The sequence below is a fragment of the Castanea sativa genome, chromosome 6, assembly GCF_040712315.1.
Source record: "Castanea sativa cultivar Marrone di Chiusa Pesio chromosome 6, ASM4071231v1".
NCBI lineage: Eukaryota > Viridiplantae > Streptophyta > Magnoliopsida > Fagales > Fagaceae > Castanea > Castanea sativa.
In genome coordinates, this window is record NC_134018.1 from 45,934,549 (window position 1) to 45,951,945 (window position 17,397).

General features: G+C 34.1%; 1 protein-coding gene across 2 annotated transcripts; it reads right to left on the reverse strand.

Moving 5' to 3' along the window:
* Positions 1–632: 632 nt before the first annotated feature.
* On the reverse strand, positions 633–14,092 carry LOC142640394 (protein HESO1-like). 2 transcript variants are annotated; one of them, XM_075814462.1, is made up of 12 exons: positions 13,965–14,092; positions 13,213–13,359; positions 7,637–7,795; positions 6,299–6,474; positions 6,118–6,219; positions 5,682–5,751; positions 4,240–4,364; positions 3,860–3,970; positions 3,542–3,735; positions 1,996–2,086; positions 1,427–1,486; positions 633–1,003 (listed from the first exon to the last, which is right to left on the reverse strand). In XM_075814462.1, exons 2-12 carry the CDS (start codon positions 13,349–13,351, stop codon positions 989–991), a joined length of 1,242 nt encoding a protein of 413 aa, XP_075670577.1. In that variant the 5' UTR covers positions 13,352–13,359; positions 13,965–14,092; the 3' UTR covers positions 633–988. The 2 variants fall into 2 exon arrangements, with proteins under 2 accessions (XP_075670577.1, XP_075670578.1); XM_075814463.1 differs by lacking the exon at positions 6,118–6,219.
* Between the last annotated feature and the right edge of the window lie 3,305 nt (positions 14,093–17,397).

Here is a 17,397-nt window from a genome sequence, read left to right on the forward strand (position 1 = left end):
AAAGTACCTTGGTGTCAAAATTATTTAAATCGGGTAAAATGAGGGCTGAACCCATTCAGGAGACATGATCTCTTTTTCCCCCTTTTTTTTTTTTTTTTTTTTGTGTGTGGAGGAAATGAGACTTGATCTTTGTCATTCTTTCTCAAACCCTGAGTACAGTGTTTAGATTGTCACAGTAATTCATGTTCCTAAACTTTTTTTGATAGGTATGTTCCTAAGCTACCGATACCAATGTATATTCTCTACTCTACTTACTCATGTTCAGCCATGGTATATTTTGTACTTCAACTTCATGCAAGTTGACTGTTAATTTGCAGTATTTCCACCAAAACTATTCCTACCTCAGGGCCACAACAAAAATGGGTAACCTCTGCAGAGCATAAAGAGACTAGATTCTCAATTTAAATACAACCAGGCTTCATGCCTAGGCCTTGAACACCAGTCTGACACAACTGAATACAACCAGGCTTGACACCTAGGCTCTGAGCACCATCTGACATAATGTATTAAGGCATGCATCAGTAGTTCAGTACCATTTCTGTTTAAAATTCCTGGTTAAAATGATGCCCATATACATATTCTGCATCCTTCAATCTCCAACCTAATTACACATCATTTCTGTTTCACTAATATATAGGGGAAGGGAAACTACATTTACCTTCTCTAACATATATAGGGAAATAAATTACATTTACTTTCAAAGAGGTTCGAACAATTGTGACAGTTTTAATAGCTGATACAGTCTTCCACAATCAACCTGAATCCATAACTAAAAGAAAATCAAAATGGATTAAAAGATTCCAAACACTGTTTTTCCAGTACTAATCACACAAAAGTAGTAATAATTAATATGGCAATTTCAACAAAATATTCTGTGACGTTAAAGCTCCAGCTTTTATCTGAATTCACTGCAGCTCCATTAGGGGCATCATCTCCACAAAGCTGAGCAGAAACATCATTTATGGCAGAATTCAACTGCAAATGCTTCTCAGTTTTTTGGTTCCTGTATTAATAAATCACACAACCAATGCAGTATCAATGCATTGTAAACATCATAAATGACCCAACTAAAACAATATCAATCACAGTTAAAAGATGATGAAAATACAAGTTAACATAAACTATTGTAAAGTGTTACTTTTCTTGAGGGTTCCAATGTAGCAAAGATACAAATCCTAAAGCTTATTTATGCATAATGAATCATACAAATCAAGCCATGCCCAGGCCCTAGAATGTGATGCCTAAAAACCTAAGAGAGAGAATTATACATTTCTTTTATTCTTGTTTTTCTAATGAAACCAACCTTGAGTATTCCTCTTGTTTAAACTAAAAGACTTTACTTTCAAACACCAAACACATTAAAAAACATGCAAACACGGATAACGAGCAACTTTTAAGGATTGCAATTGCGAAAACAAGTTCTCACATCTGAATCATCATCAGAATTATCAAAAAACTTCTTCAGACCATCAGCTGCCTTGCTTATCTGCAAAAAGTAAAAACACGATATATCAGTTGGTGTCATCAGAACTTTGGCCAAATATATTAGTGGGAGAAAGAAAAGCCTCTGAGCTGTTGCTTAGATAAGCAGTACATTAACCACGTCATAGCCTAAAAGTGAACTTCTAGCAAGGTTCAATCCATTAATTACTGATGTATCACATGCTTAATTGGACCAAATAACTATATACATTAACCCATCTCGTGAAAGTAAAACTTAATTGAAAAATCTTTAACCTGTAGGCTCAAAAATAAGATTAGTAACATCAATGTGTCGAAAAACATATACACCACTCTGCTTAATTCAAACCTAATGGAAACACAGACACCCAATACTCCCAATACGAAACTATCAACAAATATACTTGCACTATTTGGTCTTCCACCAAATAAATCATATTTTAAATCACATAAATTGATAAGGAAACATAGGCACCCAACACCAAATAGGTTGGGTTTTAGTAAGATATATAAAGCTAAATAATCCAACAATACCTCGGGTGCAAACATGTAGCTTAGTGTCCCAGCTACCAAGCCTCCCAACAAAAGGCCACTAACGAAGGCACTTGATGTTCTAGTATCTCCACTGCACTTGCACAAAATAGAAAGTAATTAGAAAAAAAAGATATCTTTCCAAAATGAGAAGTAGCTAAGATTCTTTAACAGGAAAAGACAGAAACCTCAACAGGAAGTGAAAGAAGATTAACTGTTAATTGCATCAAATGTAAGTGTTGCAGCTGCGACGTGTTTAAATCTTTTTCTTTTGTTTTTTAAGTTAACATATAACACAGAAACTCATTTTTAAAATTCTTCTCCTTTCATCTACTTTCTCAGCAACCAAACAAATAAATAGCCTACAAACAACAGCCACCCAGGTCCCAGAATCAACAGAACAAAGAAGCAATTAACAATATTCCCAAGAAGCCCCCTTCAAACCCAACAAATCTGTTCCCCATCTCCCATAAAATAATTAAATTAGAGATATCACCCTGATGGTATACCTTTAAAACAAGGAACTACTGTGTGCTTTAATTTGTGACACTAACCTTCTTAGTAGTTAGCTCCGTGAAGCATTTTTGCTACCTCAGAATTTGATGATGTGGCAATTGCGTACATCACCTATTGGGAAGAATTGAAGGAAAAGAATGTTCTACCCTTTTACACCATTTGAATGGAGAGAAACCAAATAAGGATTGAAGGAGAAAATTTGAGAGAAATCAGAAATATGAGCGTAGCACGATCTGTTTCTTCAATTCTCATAATAAGCAATGTTGCCACATCAATGATTCCTTTTAACGGACATACCTCATACAGCTAACCAGAAGGGATGTAAGTGTCACAATTCACAAATAGAGCAAATGGTAGTTCCATGTTAACATTTGTAATTTACCCCCAAAAAAAAAAAAAAATCTCCAAAAAAAGGACTATACCCCCATCCCTTTTCCTCCTCCTGCCCCCCCCCCCCCCCCAATCACCACCTGAACACAGTAAACCATTCATTTCCCCAAAAACAGATCTTCAAGTCATGCAGAAATGTCCCTGTATGCTTTAAACTTTATGTGGATCTTAAAAATATGCCACAACAAAAAATGCATCAAAATGGTTAATAGAAACATAATTTTGTTGAAGCATCAATAATCATTACAAATCTTTCCATGTTTTCAAGATCCAAAATAGGCCAAAATCAATGTGGGTGCCCGAATTTGCCCGTTTTGAGATTTGCCTATCAATATGTGTGTGCCTGTGTTCCACAGCCCATTGGGAGTTACAATGCACTTAGATTATTGCAATTTTAGAATAACCTTTACCAGTTAAGGATTGATAACCTCAGTAAGAAACTGTAAATAAATCACATAAGTCAATCTGCTTCTCTGAGTTGATTTCGCAGGGGGCAGCATATAATATTCAACAATTTATTCTGAAAAATATCAAAATACCTGGGCGCCATCGAACTTTCAAAAGAAATAACAAACTATACTGTAAAAAGCCATTTGAATAATCAAAAACTGGTGAAACCTATCCATCAGATTTTGGTCTTCACCTGTGCTGGCCTTGATTGTGACGTGCTTTAATTTCCGGGGATACTTGTGGTCGAACAAGTGTGGCAAGCAGAGAATCCAGATTCTGATCTGCTGAAATAACCCTACTCATCTCAAATGCTTCAGATATCCTTGTCAATCCACTCATGCTAACAGCCCTTGCAGAATTTTCTGTCCGCTCAAAAGGATCCTCAATCTAACCGGCCATCAACAGTGCCAATAACAAAATCAGTAGCAGTGGCAGCAGTAATAATTGTACCGTTGAAGTGTCAAAGTGAGAGCTGACAATGATGTGCATGTGTGTAGAGAAAGAGAGTTACCAATATCGCATCATTATTGTCTGACCATCTTATATTGCGCCTTCTGGACTCACACTTTCCTGTATAGGTACAAATTCCTAACTTTGAGGCCTCGAATTCTTTGTCAGAAAACTGCACCCCCCCGCCCACCAAAAAAGAAAAGAAAAAACTCCAATCAATAGCATTAGGTAGTACATATGATGCCATAGCATCATATTTTAAAAGGGCAGTATATAAACATCTGGTACATAATCAAATTTTAAAATAAATTTACATTCCACATATATAGTGTTAATCGCATAATTCACAGGTCAAATATATCTTGAAATTTGATGAACACCATATAAATGTCTACAACCAAGATTATTTATGAAGATAGAAAGCATGACAGAAATGATTACCTTTGCAAGGAATGAAATGAAAATTTCAGACAAAGAACTGTGATTAACTGGTCTGAATTTGTCTTGACTGAACCTTCTTATGTTAGCAGCACATGCTTCAGCAATATTTCTCTCTGTTCTCAGACCTGCATGAGGCATGTTGAAATACAGGTTCCATGACTATATGCCTCCTTAGTCAACTGCTATTTTGATTCAACGGATTATTTAGATAGGTAAGTTTTTTTAGTGATAGTCTCGAGTTCTACAGACAAACATGATTAACCCAAAAACGAAAGCGCTCAACCCAGCAATGCAAATCAAAGACTAAAGGCACAAGAATAGGATCCCTTGAAATAACATTCCCCCCCTAAAAAAAAATTGTTTTAGAGAACATGTCATGAACTCAAAATAATGCATCTATCCCACACATCTATTACAACCAAGTTGGTAAATCGTCCAATAAATCAAAATCTTCCTATTTTGGATTCAGAGCTATGTGTCACTATAACTTCCAGAAACCCCAAAAAAGAATGGTTGCAATCCAATACCATTACTTGAACTCATAATTTTACCTCTTTCATTTTCCAAATGTTTTGTTCTGCTACGTAGATGATTTCTCTCAAACACTATGTTTCAATTACATCTTTGGCACATATAGATAATCAGTTTGATTTATGCCGTCTACATATATTCTAGAAGAAAGAATCAACATTGGTTAATCAGTGTTTTCATTAATTCCTCATGATTTGGTGCCATTCCGTACTCCCAACAACCGTCACATGGGTCATATGGTTAACACAATCTTTACAACTACAAATTTTGTTACCAAAGTACATTAAATTTAACTAAAAATTCAAATTCAATAGAGATGAGATTTATGACAAGACAATCTAATGCTAGATGGCTCCTCTTCCAAGTAAACTGCACCCTTGAATTACCATTTGCCTCTCTTTCAAGAATACTAGCATTATTATTATTATTATTATTATCTAAGCCTCGGTTACCCTAGTATTCTGCCAAACCAACCATATGGCTTTGATAATAGAAGAGGAAACAAAAACCCTGGTTCCTTGAAATTTGGACCACACCACTTAAGTGTAAACGTGGCAGTATAAAATTTAGAAACACCAAACCCAAACATAGAGAGAAAGAACATGATTCATATGAACCTGGGACATAGGAATATTTTCCTTACAACCTAGTTGACCTGATCCTTTGTCATGTCTTTAGACAATGCTACTATAAGTGTGAGGCAAACAAAATAGTCTTTTAAAAGACAAAAAAAAAAAAAAAAACTGCAAATTGGCATTCTAAATCACCCCCCAATAAATTAACCAGCATACAAAATAGAAAAATGATTAATATTTTTTGAGAAAAGAGTAGAACTCAGCTTATGTCTCAACCACTGTAAGAATCCAAAACGACATAGATGTTTTGTGCTAAAGATTGAAGATGAAAATTACCTTGAAGATCATCAGCAACATTTCCTGCATATATATCTTTAAGAGGTGGAAAAATTGCTGGCTCACATGTCTGAAAGAAAACAGTGAGAAAGAAAATTAAATCTTCCTACCACTTTTCCGAATTGAATCAGTAAATTTCAAAATGCATGGAAGCAAAGACAAGAAACCAGACCAACTCAAGAATATATATGCATAAATCAAAATATATAGGTAGGAAGAAGAACATATCCTGGCATCTCATAACATGACAACATATTTTAATCATAAAAGGAACAAGGCTGATACAACAGTATAATACTCCTTTTTTTTTTTAATTAGCATTAAGCAAACCAAGTCCAAAGCAAACATCTTGTATGCATGACATGGAGCAGCAAGTAAGTCTCTTCGAATTTTAACCCTTTTATAATTTATACGAGAAATAATTAAAAGGTATTACTTGAAAATGGAATATCACAAGCAAAGTAAGAGAGTATGAAGTGAAAGTCCCACTCATTGGAGTTGCATCATTTATCTCATGTGCTTTCGCCCATTCCTTGACCTACACATACTTGAAAGAATGCATCAAATACCGTAACTTATCCCACAACAGCAAGTATCAGATTGCTACAAGAAAATACCAGTAAAACCATGTCACGAAAGCGCCCATCTATCTCACTGATCCCCAAAAGGAGTTTGGACTTTATTTGGACTATCAAGTTATCAATTGATATATCACAAGAGAGGATATTGTCGCTACTCTCACATTTTAGAATTGGAACTCTTGCAGGGATTAATTGCACCATCTGCCATCGACCTGCAGATCAAAACTGTTATGAAATGAAGAAAGAGGCATCATAATGAAGAATAATCAAACGAAGAAGAGCAATGTTGAACCCGTAAAAATTAAGTAAGCTTGCATTACATCATGCATTATGCTCCTTTCTCTTTTTGTTGGGGAGTAAACACCTTGGGAAACCTCCAATTAAGTAATTAATATAACATATAAGGATGCCACCCAACCCAAAAGCTTAAACTTATGAGTTTAGGCCTAACTATATTATATTAACCACTCATTCTTCTTATTATTATTCAATGTGGGAGTTCACTCACACGTTTTCTTTGAAAAGGCAATACAAATAGAGAAGGCCAATTTGATTAAGCATACATAAACCCAGGGGTCTAAATTTTCAAAGATTATAGAGAGACCACTCTGACACCATCAGTCCTTGTCTTCACAATTTCCAAAAGCATTTTCTTTTTCAAAGATGGATACAATAAAGACACAAGAACGCGCATGAGGATTGAGGAATGATATAAATTTTGAAAAAAAATAAGAAAGTTAGTTTACTATTTACGGCTGCAATGTCCAATATAATGGAATGATATATTTCCAAATGTCATATAACAGCCACTCATAGAATCTTGCACATTTTTCTTTTCAAAAAAGAATCTTGCACATTTTCAATTAAAAACTTGAAAAACGGCCATGAGTGTCTGCTGTATAACATAATTACAAATTACAGAGACACTAAACTTTCAGAACTGGTCTGCACGCTAAATAAAGTTTTACTAAATTCCGGAAGAGAAAAATAGCAATCGGTGAAGATGCTGCACTGACTAAAGTTTCCCAATTTGCACTTTATATAAATTAAAGACTTTACAGTTCATGTCCAGCTTTATGCATACATACATGCATACATACATACATACATACATATATTGTTTTAGATAAGTTCTAGGATTCATAAATACTTTTGGTCCATATCATTAAATGTCCCAATTGCGAGAACATTTCTTTCAAGACATGCACTGGAAACAAATAATTACAATAAAGCAATAATAAAAGTTAACAAACGGGCGAGAGAGATTGTAGAATATAAGAACCGTGCATTTTCTGAAACTTCTATGCCTAAGTGACAGAATACCAGCATCCAAGAGAGAGAAGGAAAAAAATTCTCAAACTCAAAGCAAAGTACCTGTCAAAGATTTTTTCAAATCTTGAAGTAGTTCTATTTTGCGGTCATATTCAACATGTGAAATATATCCACCCTTGGTTAAATTGATGGAAATATCCACGTCACCCCATTTTGTGAACAGATTAGATACAAATGACCCAAATGGCTCCACTGCTGCACCTGTTTGAGCCAGGACATTAATTTATGTTGTTAATAATAATAAAAAATTAACTAATGGCAAGCATTATTCCTCATGTAAATAAAACATAAAAATTCATGATGGCTGAACAAATGAAATGCAGAGAAAAAAAAAAAAAAAACCAGAAAGAAAATTTACATAATCTGATGATCTTTATTATAGGTTACTTCTCTCGGATTGAGGAAATAAAAAGAAACAATGAGGACAAATATTTATATGGTGCTAAAAACCTAATGAAGTCATTGTAGAATGAAACTTCCTTTTTTCCTTTTTGTTGGGTTAAGATAGCTGGAAACCGGTAAATTAATTTGATTTACCCAAGCTGATTAATTAGATTCAATTGCATGCAAATTGTAGAGGCACAACAAATTACCAAATAAACTAATATGCAGCGAAAAATAAATTAACACGGTGATTTGTTGACAAATGGGGAAAACTTCTCGCAAGGCAAAAACCTAACCAAGTGATTTTAAGGTCACAATTCTCAATAATCTACTAATCAATAATTAAGCAGTTACAAATATAGGAATTCTTACCACTACCCTGACCTATCCTAAAATACCAACCTACAATTGAACCTTTACTTCAATACCCAATTGAAGTTGATCTTGTAGTAGCCTTCTTTCCCTTGATGCACAAATCTCCGATCTTTGATTAGCCCTTTACACGGATCTCAGTACGTGACTAACTCTAGCAACTTGAATGGTGTTGTTGGCTATAAAATTCTTCACTTCATCAACAATGAAGATCATAAAGCATTTGGTTACAAAACTCTGTAGCGTACAAATGCAGTAGCTTCTCACAGAGAAAATAAATCTCTTTATCTCTGTATTCATATGTGATGGCTCTTCAAATAAGCCTTATATATGTATAGGATTATGAGAAAAAAAACCCTAAACAAATACATAATATTTGGCCAAATTTCAAATCTGAAAATTCTGAAATCGTAATTCTCAATAGATCGAGGATGTGTCGAGCCATCTGTCGAGCCATCTATCGAGCTTCATATTAAATCTCGATAGCAGTCATCTGTTGAGCTATTTATCAAGACTTAATGAATTGTTTTTCTTCACTTGTTTCTTGGACTAATCTTCATGTCTTTTAATACAAACACTTGAAATGCTTGAACAACATATTTTTTGATGTATTAAACCCAACTTAGATCTACCCAATTATAAGTAAAGTGCATTTTGTCAAACTAGCTAATTACATAAAATATGACACAAACACTTTTTTCAATAGGGACCAAACTACAACAACTCTAGCCCAGCCATCTCGTATCATGTCAAAAAGGATGGAACTCCTTTAAGGATTTCCTATCTCTATGCACATGGAGATGAAGCTTCCTCACTAAGACCAACATAAAGAACTCAGGTTCCAAGAAAAAAAAAATGTCATCGAGACAGAATTTCAAGATAATTTGAAACAAGTTTTGTTTATAACACAGTAGACATATAGGTCGGGAATTCTAAATATGCAACTTAAGTTCCTCAGGGACTTTCAAGATTGGGAGCGAGAAGGGGTGAAGGATAAAAAGATTGCTTATTTTGGACTCCAAATGGGAAAGGGTGTATTTGAGAGTATTTTAACTTTGACCTATTTGAAGTATAATATGTGGTTTGATGCCTATTGCCAAGTTTAGAATTGATTGAATTTGAAGTGGGATAAATTATTTGACTTCATGTTTAAAGGGGAATGGTTCGGCATTGCCTCAATTAAGAACACTTTTTATGCTTGAAGGATGAAATGCAGGTAACAATGAACTACAGAAAGCAAATACATTACAATCTAAGGAACTATGTACAAGGACAAAACTTTTAGTAGAATCAGATGCCATTGGATTCCAAGTAACTAGGTTATTCATGATCACACTAAACCTGATTCCAAACAAAGCAATTCAAAGTCTAATTATGCAGAGCAGTGAACATATCATAGTCTGAGTAAACATTCTAAACATCCAATCAAATCAAAGAAAATGCATTATGGATCAAACAGAACTGACAACTAAAAAATTGAATCAAACTAAAATAAACTTGCATAAATAAGATTAAATTGAGTAACAAGATTACAAGAAAGCCCTTACAAGCATGAACACCTTCTAAGCCCTATGAACTACGAGAGAATCTCCTAGGGAACTAATATTACAAGGAATGATATGGCCTCTGTATAAGCAGGTTTGTTAGTGAACAATGTTGTCCTTTTCTAGAGAATCAGCCCTCATTTGTACTCGAGGCTTGATCAAAATTGACAGTTGTTCCTTCCAAGTGTCTTTCTTTCCCTGGGCTTGAAATACACTTGTCGCAATATTGGAAGCTACTTTGTAACTTTTAAAACCTGCATCTATGCCACATGCCTCTACTTCATACACTTTATATGGGTCAATAACTGCCATGGGATCTGCTACATTTGCCCCCAGGTCATTTTCCATGTACCCGTGCCTTCACAGGTTTAACTTCCCTGTTGTGCCACTTGGAATGTCCTTAGCAAGCCAGGAAATTTTGGATTAATACCATCAAGGAGGTCTAGTGTATGATCCTATTAGGAGAGTTTGAGTCATGTGCATCTGCAATCCCTTGGAAAGGCGTGTGGGGGTAGCAAGGTACCTCATAAGGTGACTTTCTTTGTGTGGACAACAACCTGGGATAATCATGTTAAGAGGAAGATGGTGGTTGTTAATGAGCGTATAATGTGCAAGTGTAGTTGTGGTACTTTGCATTTGTAGCATTTGGAGTGATATGGGTGATGCCAAGGTGGGTCGACTTGATGTTTTCATGGAGACGAGTGTTTGGTTGATCAAAACTGGCTGTGTGGCAAGCTAGTCCTCATTATATTATGTGGACCATTTGGAGAGAGAGAAACAATAGGACTTTTGAGGATGAAGAGAAATCAACGCAGGATATTAAGAGTAGTTTTATGAGAACTTTGTTTGAATATCGCACTATGATTGAAGGGGTTTCATGTAACTATTTAGTTGATTTTTTGGACCATATGGCTGTCCATTTGTAAATTTTTTAACGAAGCTCTCATTATGAGCTCTTCTTTCTTATAATAAAATATCTTATTTATTGAAAAAAAAAAAGTTCGAAGAGCAAAGAGAAAAAAGGTGCTTAATTTTCCAAATAAAAAAAAAAGTCATTTAATTATTATTCGCATAAAACCAATCACATGCTCAAAAAACCCTCCAATGTGCCACGCCACCTGCAGAACTATATTGCCAGCTGCCAGCTCCCTCTTCACATTCTAAGACCCAACCAAGTATCCAATAGATATGGGCCAAACGGTATGTGCTAGTGTAAATATTAGTGAATTCAAAACTACAGCATTTCAACATCTTAAAGAAAACCATGGCCACTAGGTTAAATTTGATCAAAAATCCCTCCAATGTACCATGGCCAGTGATGATATATGGTCATCTCAGAGCAAATACCATAGGTTAAATTTTATCAAATGCTCCCCCGCCCTCTACACAAAGCCCACAACCCAAACAGGTTGAACAGCAGCCACGATTCTTTGGCATGCTTTCTTACTAAATATATATCGTAGATCAATTAATGGCAACTAGAACACACCTTAAATGCCACCTAACAGCCCGTTGAATCGGAAATGTTTTTTACAAGTCAACTATATGTTTTTTCATAGTATGAAAGTCGACCAGTATCACAATTCCAGAGATCAAAAAGCTTCCCTTTTTTAACATGAGTGGTGAACCCTTCCAATGGATGGATTTGTGCATAAATTTTTGTGGGATATAGAATGGAATCCTTCCATTCCCACCAACTTATATCTTCAATTGCAAATCATGGAAGTTTTACTGATTTTAATTATAAAATAAAATAAAAATCTTTTGACAGAACATGAAAGTACAAATCTATATATTACTAAAAGCTGAAACATAGCGTTTGAAACTATTGCTTTCATGTTGCGCTACATCAGCTGCCACACCATTTAAAAAAATATATAATTTGTACTACAATTTTAAAATGGTTTTTACAGTTTTCAACCCTATAAATGCAGCCCACTACTTATTTATTTACTTCCACTATCACCGTATAATAAATCTGTATAATTAATCTAGCCCACCTCTTATTTATTTAGTTCCACTATCAAGCCCAAGCCAAAGTCTTTTCAGTTCAACTTTAGGGTTTTGTGTGAGCCTTTTCAGCTTAAAAGAAGGAAAAAAAACAAAAACAAAAACGTTGAAGCCTTTCAAGTTTTAGGGTTTTTTTTTTCTTTCCAATTTTATAATTGTTTTTAATATTTATACTTCTCCAACCTTTCTCTCTTCCTTACCATTTCATCTCCCCACTACTTATTCAATCTTTTTCCCTCCTTTACTTTTTCATCTCCCCACTACCCTCTACATTAATATCATTCTTCCTCTTTCCCTTCATCTTCCTTTATTTTTTTCCTCTTTTTATTCACACCCTCTTACTATAAATTTGTCACTATCTTTTCTATTCTATGCATAGTTTTCCCTCACAAAAAAAAAAAAAAAGGTTCTCTCTCTCTCTCCCTCTCTCTCTATCTCTCTCTAAATTTTTTGGTGGATTTTTTTTATTTTTCTTGCATCTCTACTTTAGGTTGATAATTTTTTATATTCTTTAAAACTCTATTTTGGGTTAATGCGATTTAGTTTTGTTTTTTAAATTGTTATTGTTGTTGTTTTTATTTTTTATTCTCTTTGATTGTTAAATGTTATCCTATTATTATTCTCTTTGAATTAAATATAGCATATAAAAATATAATATTATTCTATTACATAGCATGATTTGGATTATTTGGTATTTATTCTGTTACATAACATGATTTTTTAAAGTACTCAATTTAGATGTTAAACTATGAGACTTTACTAATTTTTGTTTGTTTTCTAATCCTTTGTGTTGGACAAAGTACTCTTAATAATTGTATTAAAAGTAATCTATCATGTCATTCATTTAAAGAAAAGCAAAGGTTACCCAAACGAAAATAATCGGATAGGTGACAAATTTTAACTTTTGCAATTTTATTTTTATTATTATTATTTTATAACAATGCATGTATAGAAATTTAATTCTTAGATTTTTGCTAATAATTGTTTATTTGATAATATGTTTTGGGTGGTCAAAATTATAATTTCTACAACGAAAATAACCTTAATAAATTATCAAAAACAAAATTTTATCCTAATATTGGTTCAATTAATCATTGTTAAGTTTTATTAATTTTTTTTTAGTTTACGTTTTTTTGGTGTTTTGGATTGTTCCTATATTATATTTATGATTGTTCCTATAATAAATAAAAATATAATTACAAAATACATTACTCATTATTAGATTAGTTTAAATTGTAAAAAAAAAATTTAATAAAACTACCATAAAAATAATTATCACGCACAACGCGCGGGTTTGCGGCTAGTTACCTCTCAAACTTGGCACGGATTCAACAACTCTTCGTAGTTCATTAATGACTTGAGCCCGTGTCGCTAAATCCTCCTGCTTGGGCTTGAGCACCTCAAGTATTTCCTCGAGTATATGCTCCAATGTACTATTGGCACTCATTTTTATTTCTGAAAAAACATTAGCGATGCAGATCAATGTGTCAAAATTCAAGTGCAGTAATGGCAAATAACACAAGGTAGAAACCGTTAAAGACACACCTGAAAATGGTAACACCTTATTCCAATATAAGAATTTCATCAAAGCAAAGACTCAAAGTCCCTTGGTGCCCACCATAAATTAAGCTTTGAGTATTGCTCATAAAGTTAAGATGTAAGTTGTATATCACTTTGTCACTATAGCAAAGTTCATTGCACCTAACATATACTTTAGATTTATAGAATGAAAAATAACATTACACATAGATTTGGGGATGATCATACTAAGTCTGATCATGTAAAACATATGCTGAGGACAAATGAACTAATAACAAGAATTTTTACGCAAGGACCCCTATTTCCTCATTTTCAATTCATCAACTAAAAACACATTACTTTAAAACCCATAAACTGTACCAAAAACAAAACAAAACAAAACCCCACGTCAAAAAATTGCTTATTCATATCAAAAGTCATTAAACTAACAACTAATAGATACACAAATCTTTCAGATTGTTATATACACCAGAGCAAAAATATATACACTATATCAGAATCATCATCAACAAAACCATTACCAGAAAGCTTGACTGAGACTTTTTTCTACCACCTTTACGAGGTTTAGGTCTAGGACTCCCAAGGAATCCTAAGCTACGCTATCAGATTGCCTTTTATAAGGCAAACTAAGTTGAGAACTTTATTTACAATAATATATTAGTACAATGTACATACCATGATATAGTTGTAGAGTGTATAGCAGAAGGGCTTTGCTTAGTGAGAGGGGTTTTTTTTCCAGCTTTTGTGGGAACTTTAACGAGGTACGGAAAAGGAAAAGGTGGGTAACAAAGAAGAATATTTGTTGGGTTGTCCACACTCTCCTCCTCAGTCATTGGTGGACTTGAAAATAATGACTTTGATCAAACAAAGAGTTCGATTTTGATGATGGTAGGAGACTTGGGAGTGAAGTCTTGGTCTTCACCACCCCTCATCTCATTGTACTAACCTTGCCTTTTCTTTTGCATGGCATTTGATAAAAATGTCGGTGCAGAATCAAGTAGCCAGTAGCTACTTGCCATGCCTATTTCCCTTTCTTCCTTTTATTATTATTATTTTTTTTTATACTAAATATAAATTATGTTCTAGTCTAATCTAAGTATATATGTGTGTAAAGTTTCCTCTTTGAATTTTGAACCCTGACTCTTACCTTCACATCCCATAAATATTTATACTTATGAAATAACTATCGCACTAAAGGTGTGCAGATGTACCTTTCAGTCCGCATATTCTAAAAAAAAACAGATACGTAGAATATGAAGGGGAATTTTCCTAGTCCTGGTAAAACAGACACTTCTCATTTAATGCTTTTTTTTTTTTTTTTTTTTTGGGTACTCATGATTTCGCGTTTATTACTGTCTATAGAAAGTGTGAGAATGAACTCCGTCACTATCTCCAAGAGGCTAAATTGTCATAGTGCCACCTTCTTTAATTTACAACTGAGACTTTTAGGATCAAATCTTCACTCTCCCCACTAAAAAAATAAATAAAAGCACCATCACATATCAAAGAGAAAACTGCCAGTTGTGCATCTAATATCAGTAGACTTGCCACGACATCCAAGGTTTAAGTGTTTGTTTGGGACTATAGTTTCGGATAACTTATGTGAGGACCCGAGGACCCGAAGATCTAAAGACCCGAAGACATACTGGAAGGCATAAGGAGTAGAGGAGAATAAAAGTTAAGGGCCCGAGGATGAAGTGGGATGGTCTGGAAAAGGACGAAAGATAGATTGGTGATGTATGGGGTATATTGCAAATATTTGGGTGGGGGTGGATAATTATGAACGTTGCATTGAATGTTCTACACCAACCATTCTGGCCGCATTGAATAGGGAGTACCAGCTTTATCCGTTGCATTAATGTGGAAATGACCTGAACAGTACAAAGCACAGAGTTAAAACTTTTCTCCATTACCGACTACGAGGGAATGGACAAGTGTCAGTAAAGGGGGTTGAGTAGATGAGAGGTATAGGGCTGAGATAGTAAGGGCAGAGATAATAAGGGCAAAGGGAATAAATAAGGGGACTTTGTTGTTGCTACCCTCTCTACAAATTCATTGTTTTTGGACCTTTAGTCATAAAACGTTGTTGTTGCTAGTCTTGTACGTGATTTTTGGTCCTTACAACTTACTTGCATATATAATTATTTTGTTAATATTCTTTAAAAAAAAAAAAGCTAAAAGGTAAATTATTTTTTAATAAAGTTTTGCTAAATTAAAAAAAAAAAAAATATATATATATATATATATATGTGTGTGTGTGTGTGTGTGTGTGCGCACGCGCGCGCTTACGCTAGTTTTGTTGATTTCTTCTTCTTCTTCTTTTTCTTTTATAAAAGAAAGCTGAATTTTTTTTTCAGGCATATACTAAATCCCCACCACCAACTGTTTGAATTATCAAAGAACAAATTATCAATATATATATATATATATATATATATATATATATATATATATCACTCGACTCCTTTTTATTTCGAAAAAAAAAAAAAAAACACTTTCCTCCTTTATGTTTGGGGTGATTCATAATTTCCAAGGGAATTTGCAGGATGCATTAGTGAGGGAAAGAATATAATAAGTTGACATGGGTGAGGATGAATATTGCAAACTAGCAGCTTGAGTTTTAAAGGATCAATTTCAATCTAAATATTGAGTTTCGAATACTCGAATTCTACTTGCTGATCTGGGTAGGTTTTGCCACATAGATCTCGAGTCTTAAAGACTCGAGTTCTAAAAAGCAAAACCGAGTCTCTAAGACTCAATTTTGGAGAAGAATAGATCGAGAATGATCTAAAGAAGAATAGAGGAAGAATAGATTTTAAGACGCACGATTTGGAGCTCCGAAGAACCTGGCACGATTTGAAGAGACATGATCTGGGTGAGCCGATTTGCAGCGCCGAAGAACAGAGGAAGAGGCAAGATCTAGGTGAGCCGATCTGCAGCTCTGAAGAACAGAGGAAGAGGCACAATCTGGGTGAGCCGATCTGCAGCGTTGAAGATCGAAGAAGAAGAAGGAAAAAACAAAACGCATGAGAGAAAGAAGAACGCATAGAGGAAGAAGGAAAAAATAAAACGGTGAAACTCGAGTCTTAAAAACTCGAGTTCCACGTGGACATCATTTCACGTCAGACACCACCACTTACAAATCGAGACTTAAAAACTCAAGTTTTATCTTGGAACTCGAGTTTTAGACACTTGAGATGCTAGTTTCCCATATTATTTTAAAACGTGACAACTAACGAAATGGTTTGATATTTAAGTTTATTTGGAAAAAAAAATTCCATAATTTCCCCCATTATCTTTGAAACCTACTAATTTTTCCATTTATGTTTTTGAAATGAGCAAATACCCTCATTTCGTTTCTCTTTCAGTTAAATTTAATGGAATTTTTTAATACCAAGAACATTTAATTATGTAAACTGTAAAGTCTAAAATACCCCCAAATAAATAAATAAATTCTTGAAAATACCTTCCAATCTTTTCACCCCACGGACCACCGCCTTCGGGCAAAATTTGCTCTATGGCACAATTTTAGAAAAATATTAAGAGAATAGCACACACAAAGTTATTTGGTTATTAAGAACATTTTTGGAACTCGAGTTTGTCAAACTCGAGTTTTACCCCAAATTCAAGTTCTAAAAAATACCTTCTCAAAATTAAAAAAAAAAAAAAAATTCTGAAAAATGTGCAATATAACTAAATAACTTCATCTGTTTACCGTTCTCCTAATTTTTATTTATTTATAAAAACGTGCTATTTGGCAAATTTAGCCACTGCCATCACCACCACAATTCCTCGTGTTCCTCCACCTCTATAAAACAAAAACTCGAGTCCTCGGCTGTGACATCACAGCAGGAAGAGCACAAGGTGATTGCAACCTCCAGATGGTACCCGTGGCTCAAAAGGTCAGATCTTTGACGTGAATTTAACTTTAAAAATTAAAATAATAATAATAAT

Excerpts from the sequence above, each read along its gene's own strand:
- LOC142640394 (XM_075814462.1), bottom strand. The coding sequence starts at position 13,351 with ATGAGTGCCAATAGTACATTGGAGCATATACTCGAGGAAATACTTGAG. Across the intron at positions 4,365-5,681 it reads TGTTGCTGATGATCTTCAAG|GTCTGAGAACAGAGAGAAAT; the intron begins GTAATTTTCATC and ends TGCCTCATGCAG. Across the intron at positions 3,971-4,239 it reads TCATTTCATTCCTTGCAAAG|TTTTCTGACAAAGAATTCGA; the intron begins GTAATCATTTCT and ends GGGGGGGTGCAG.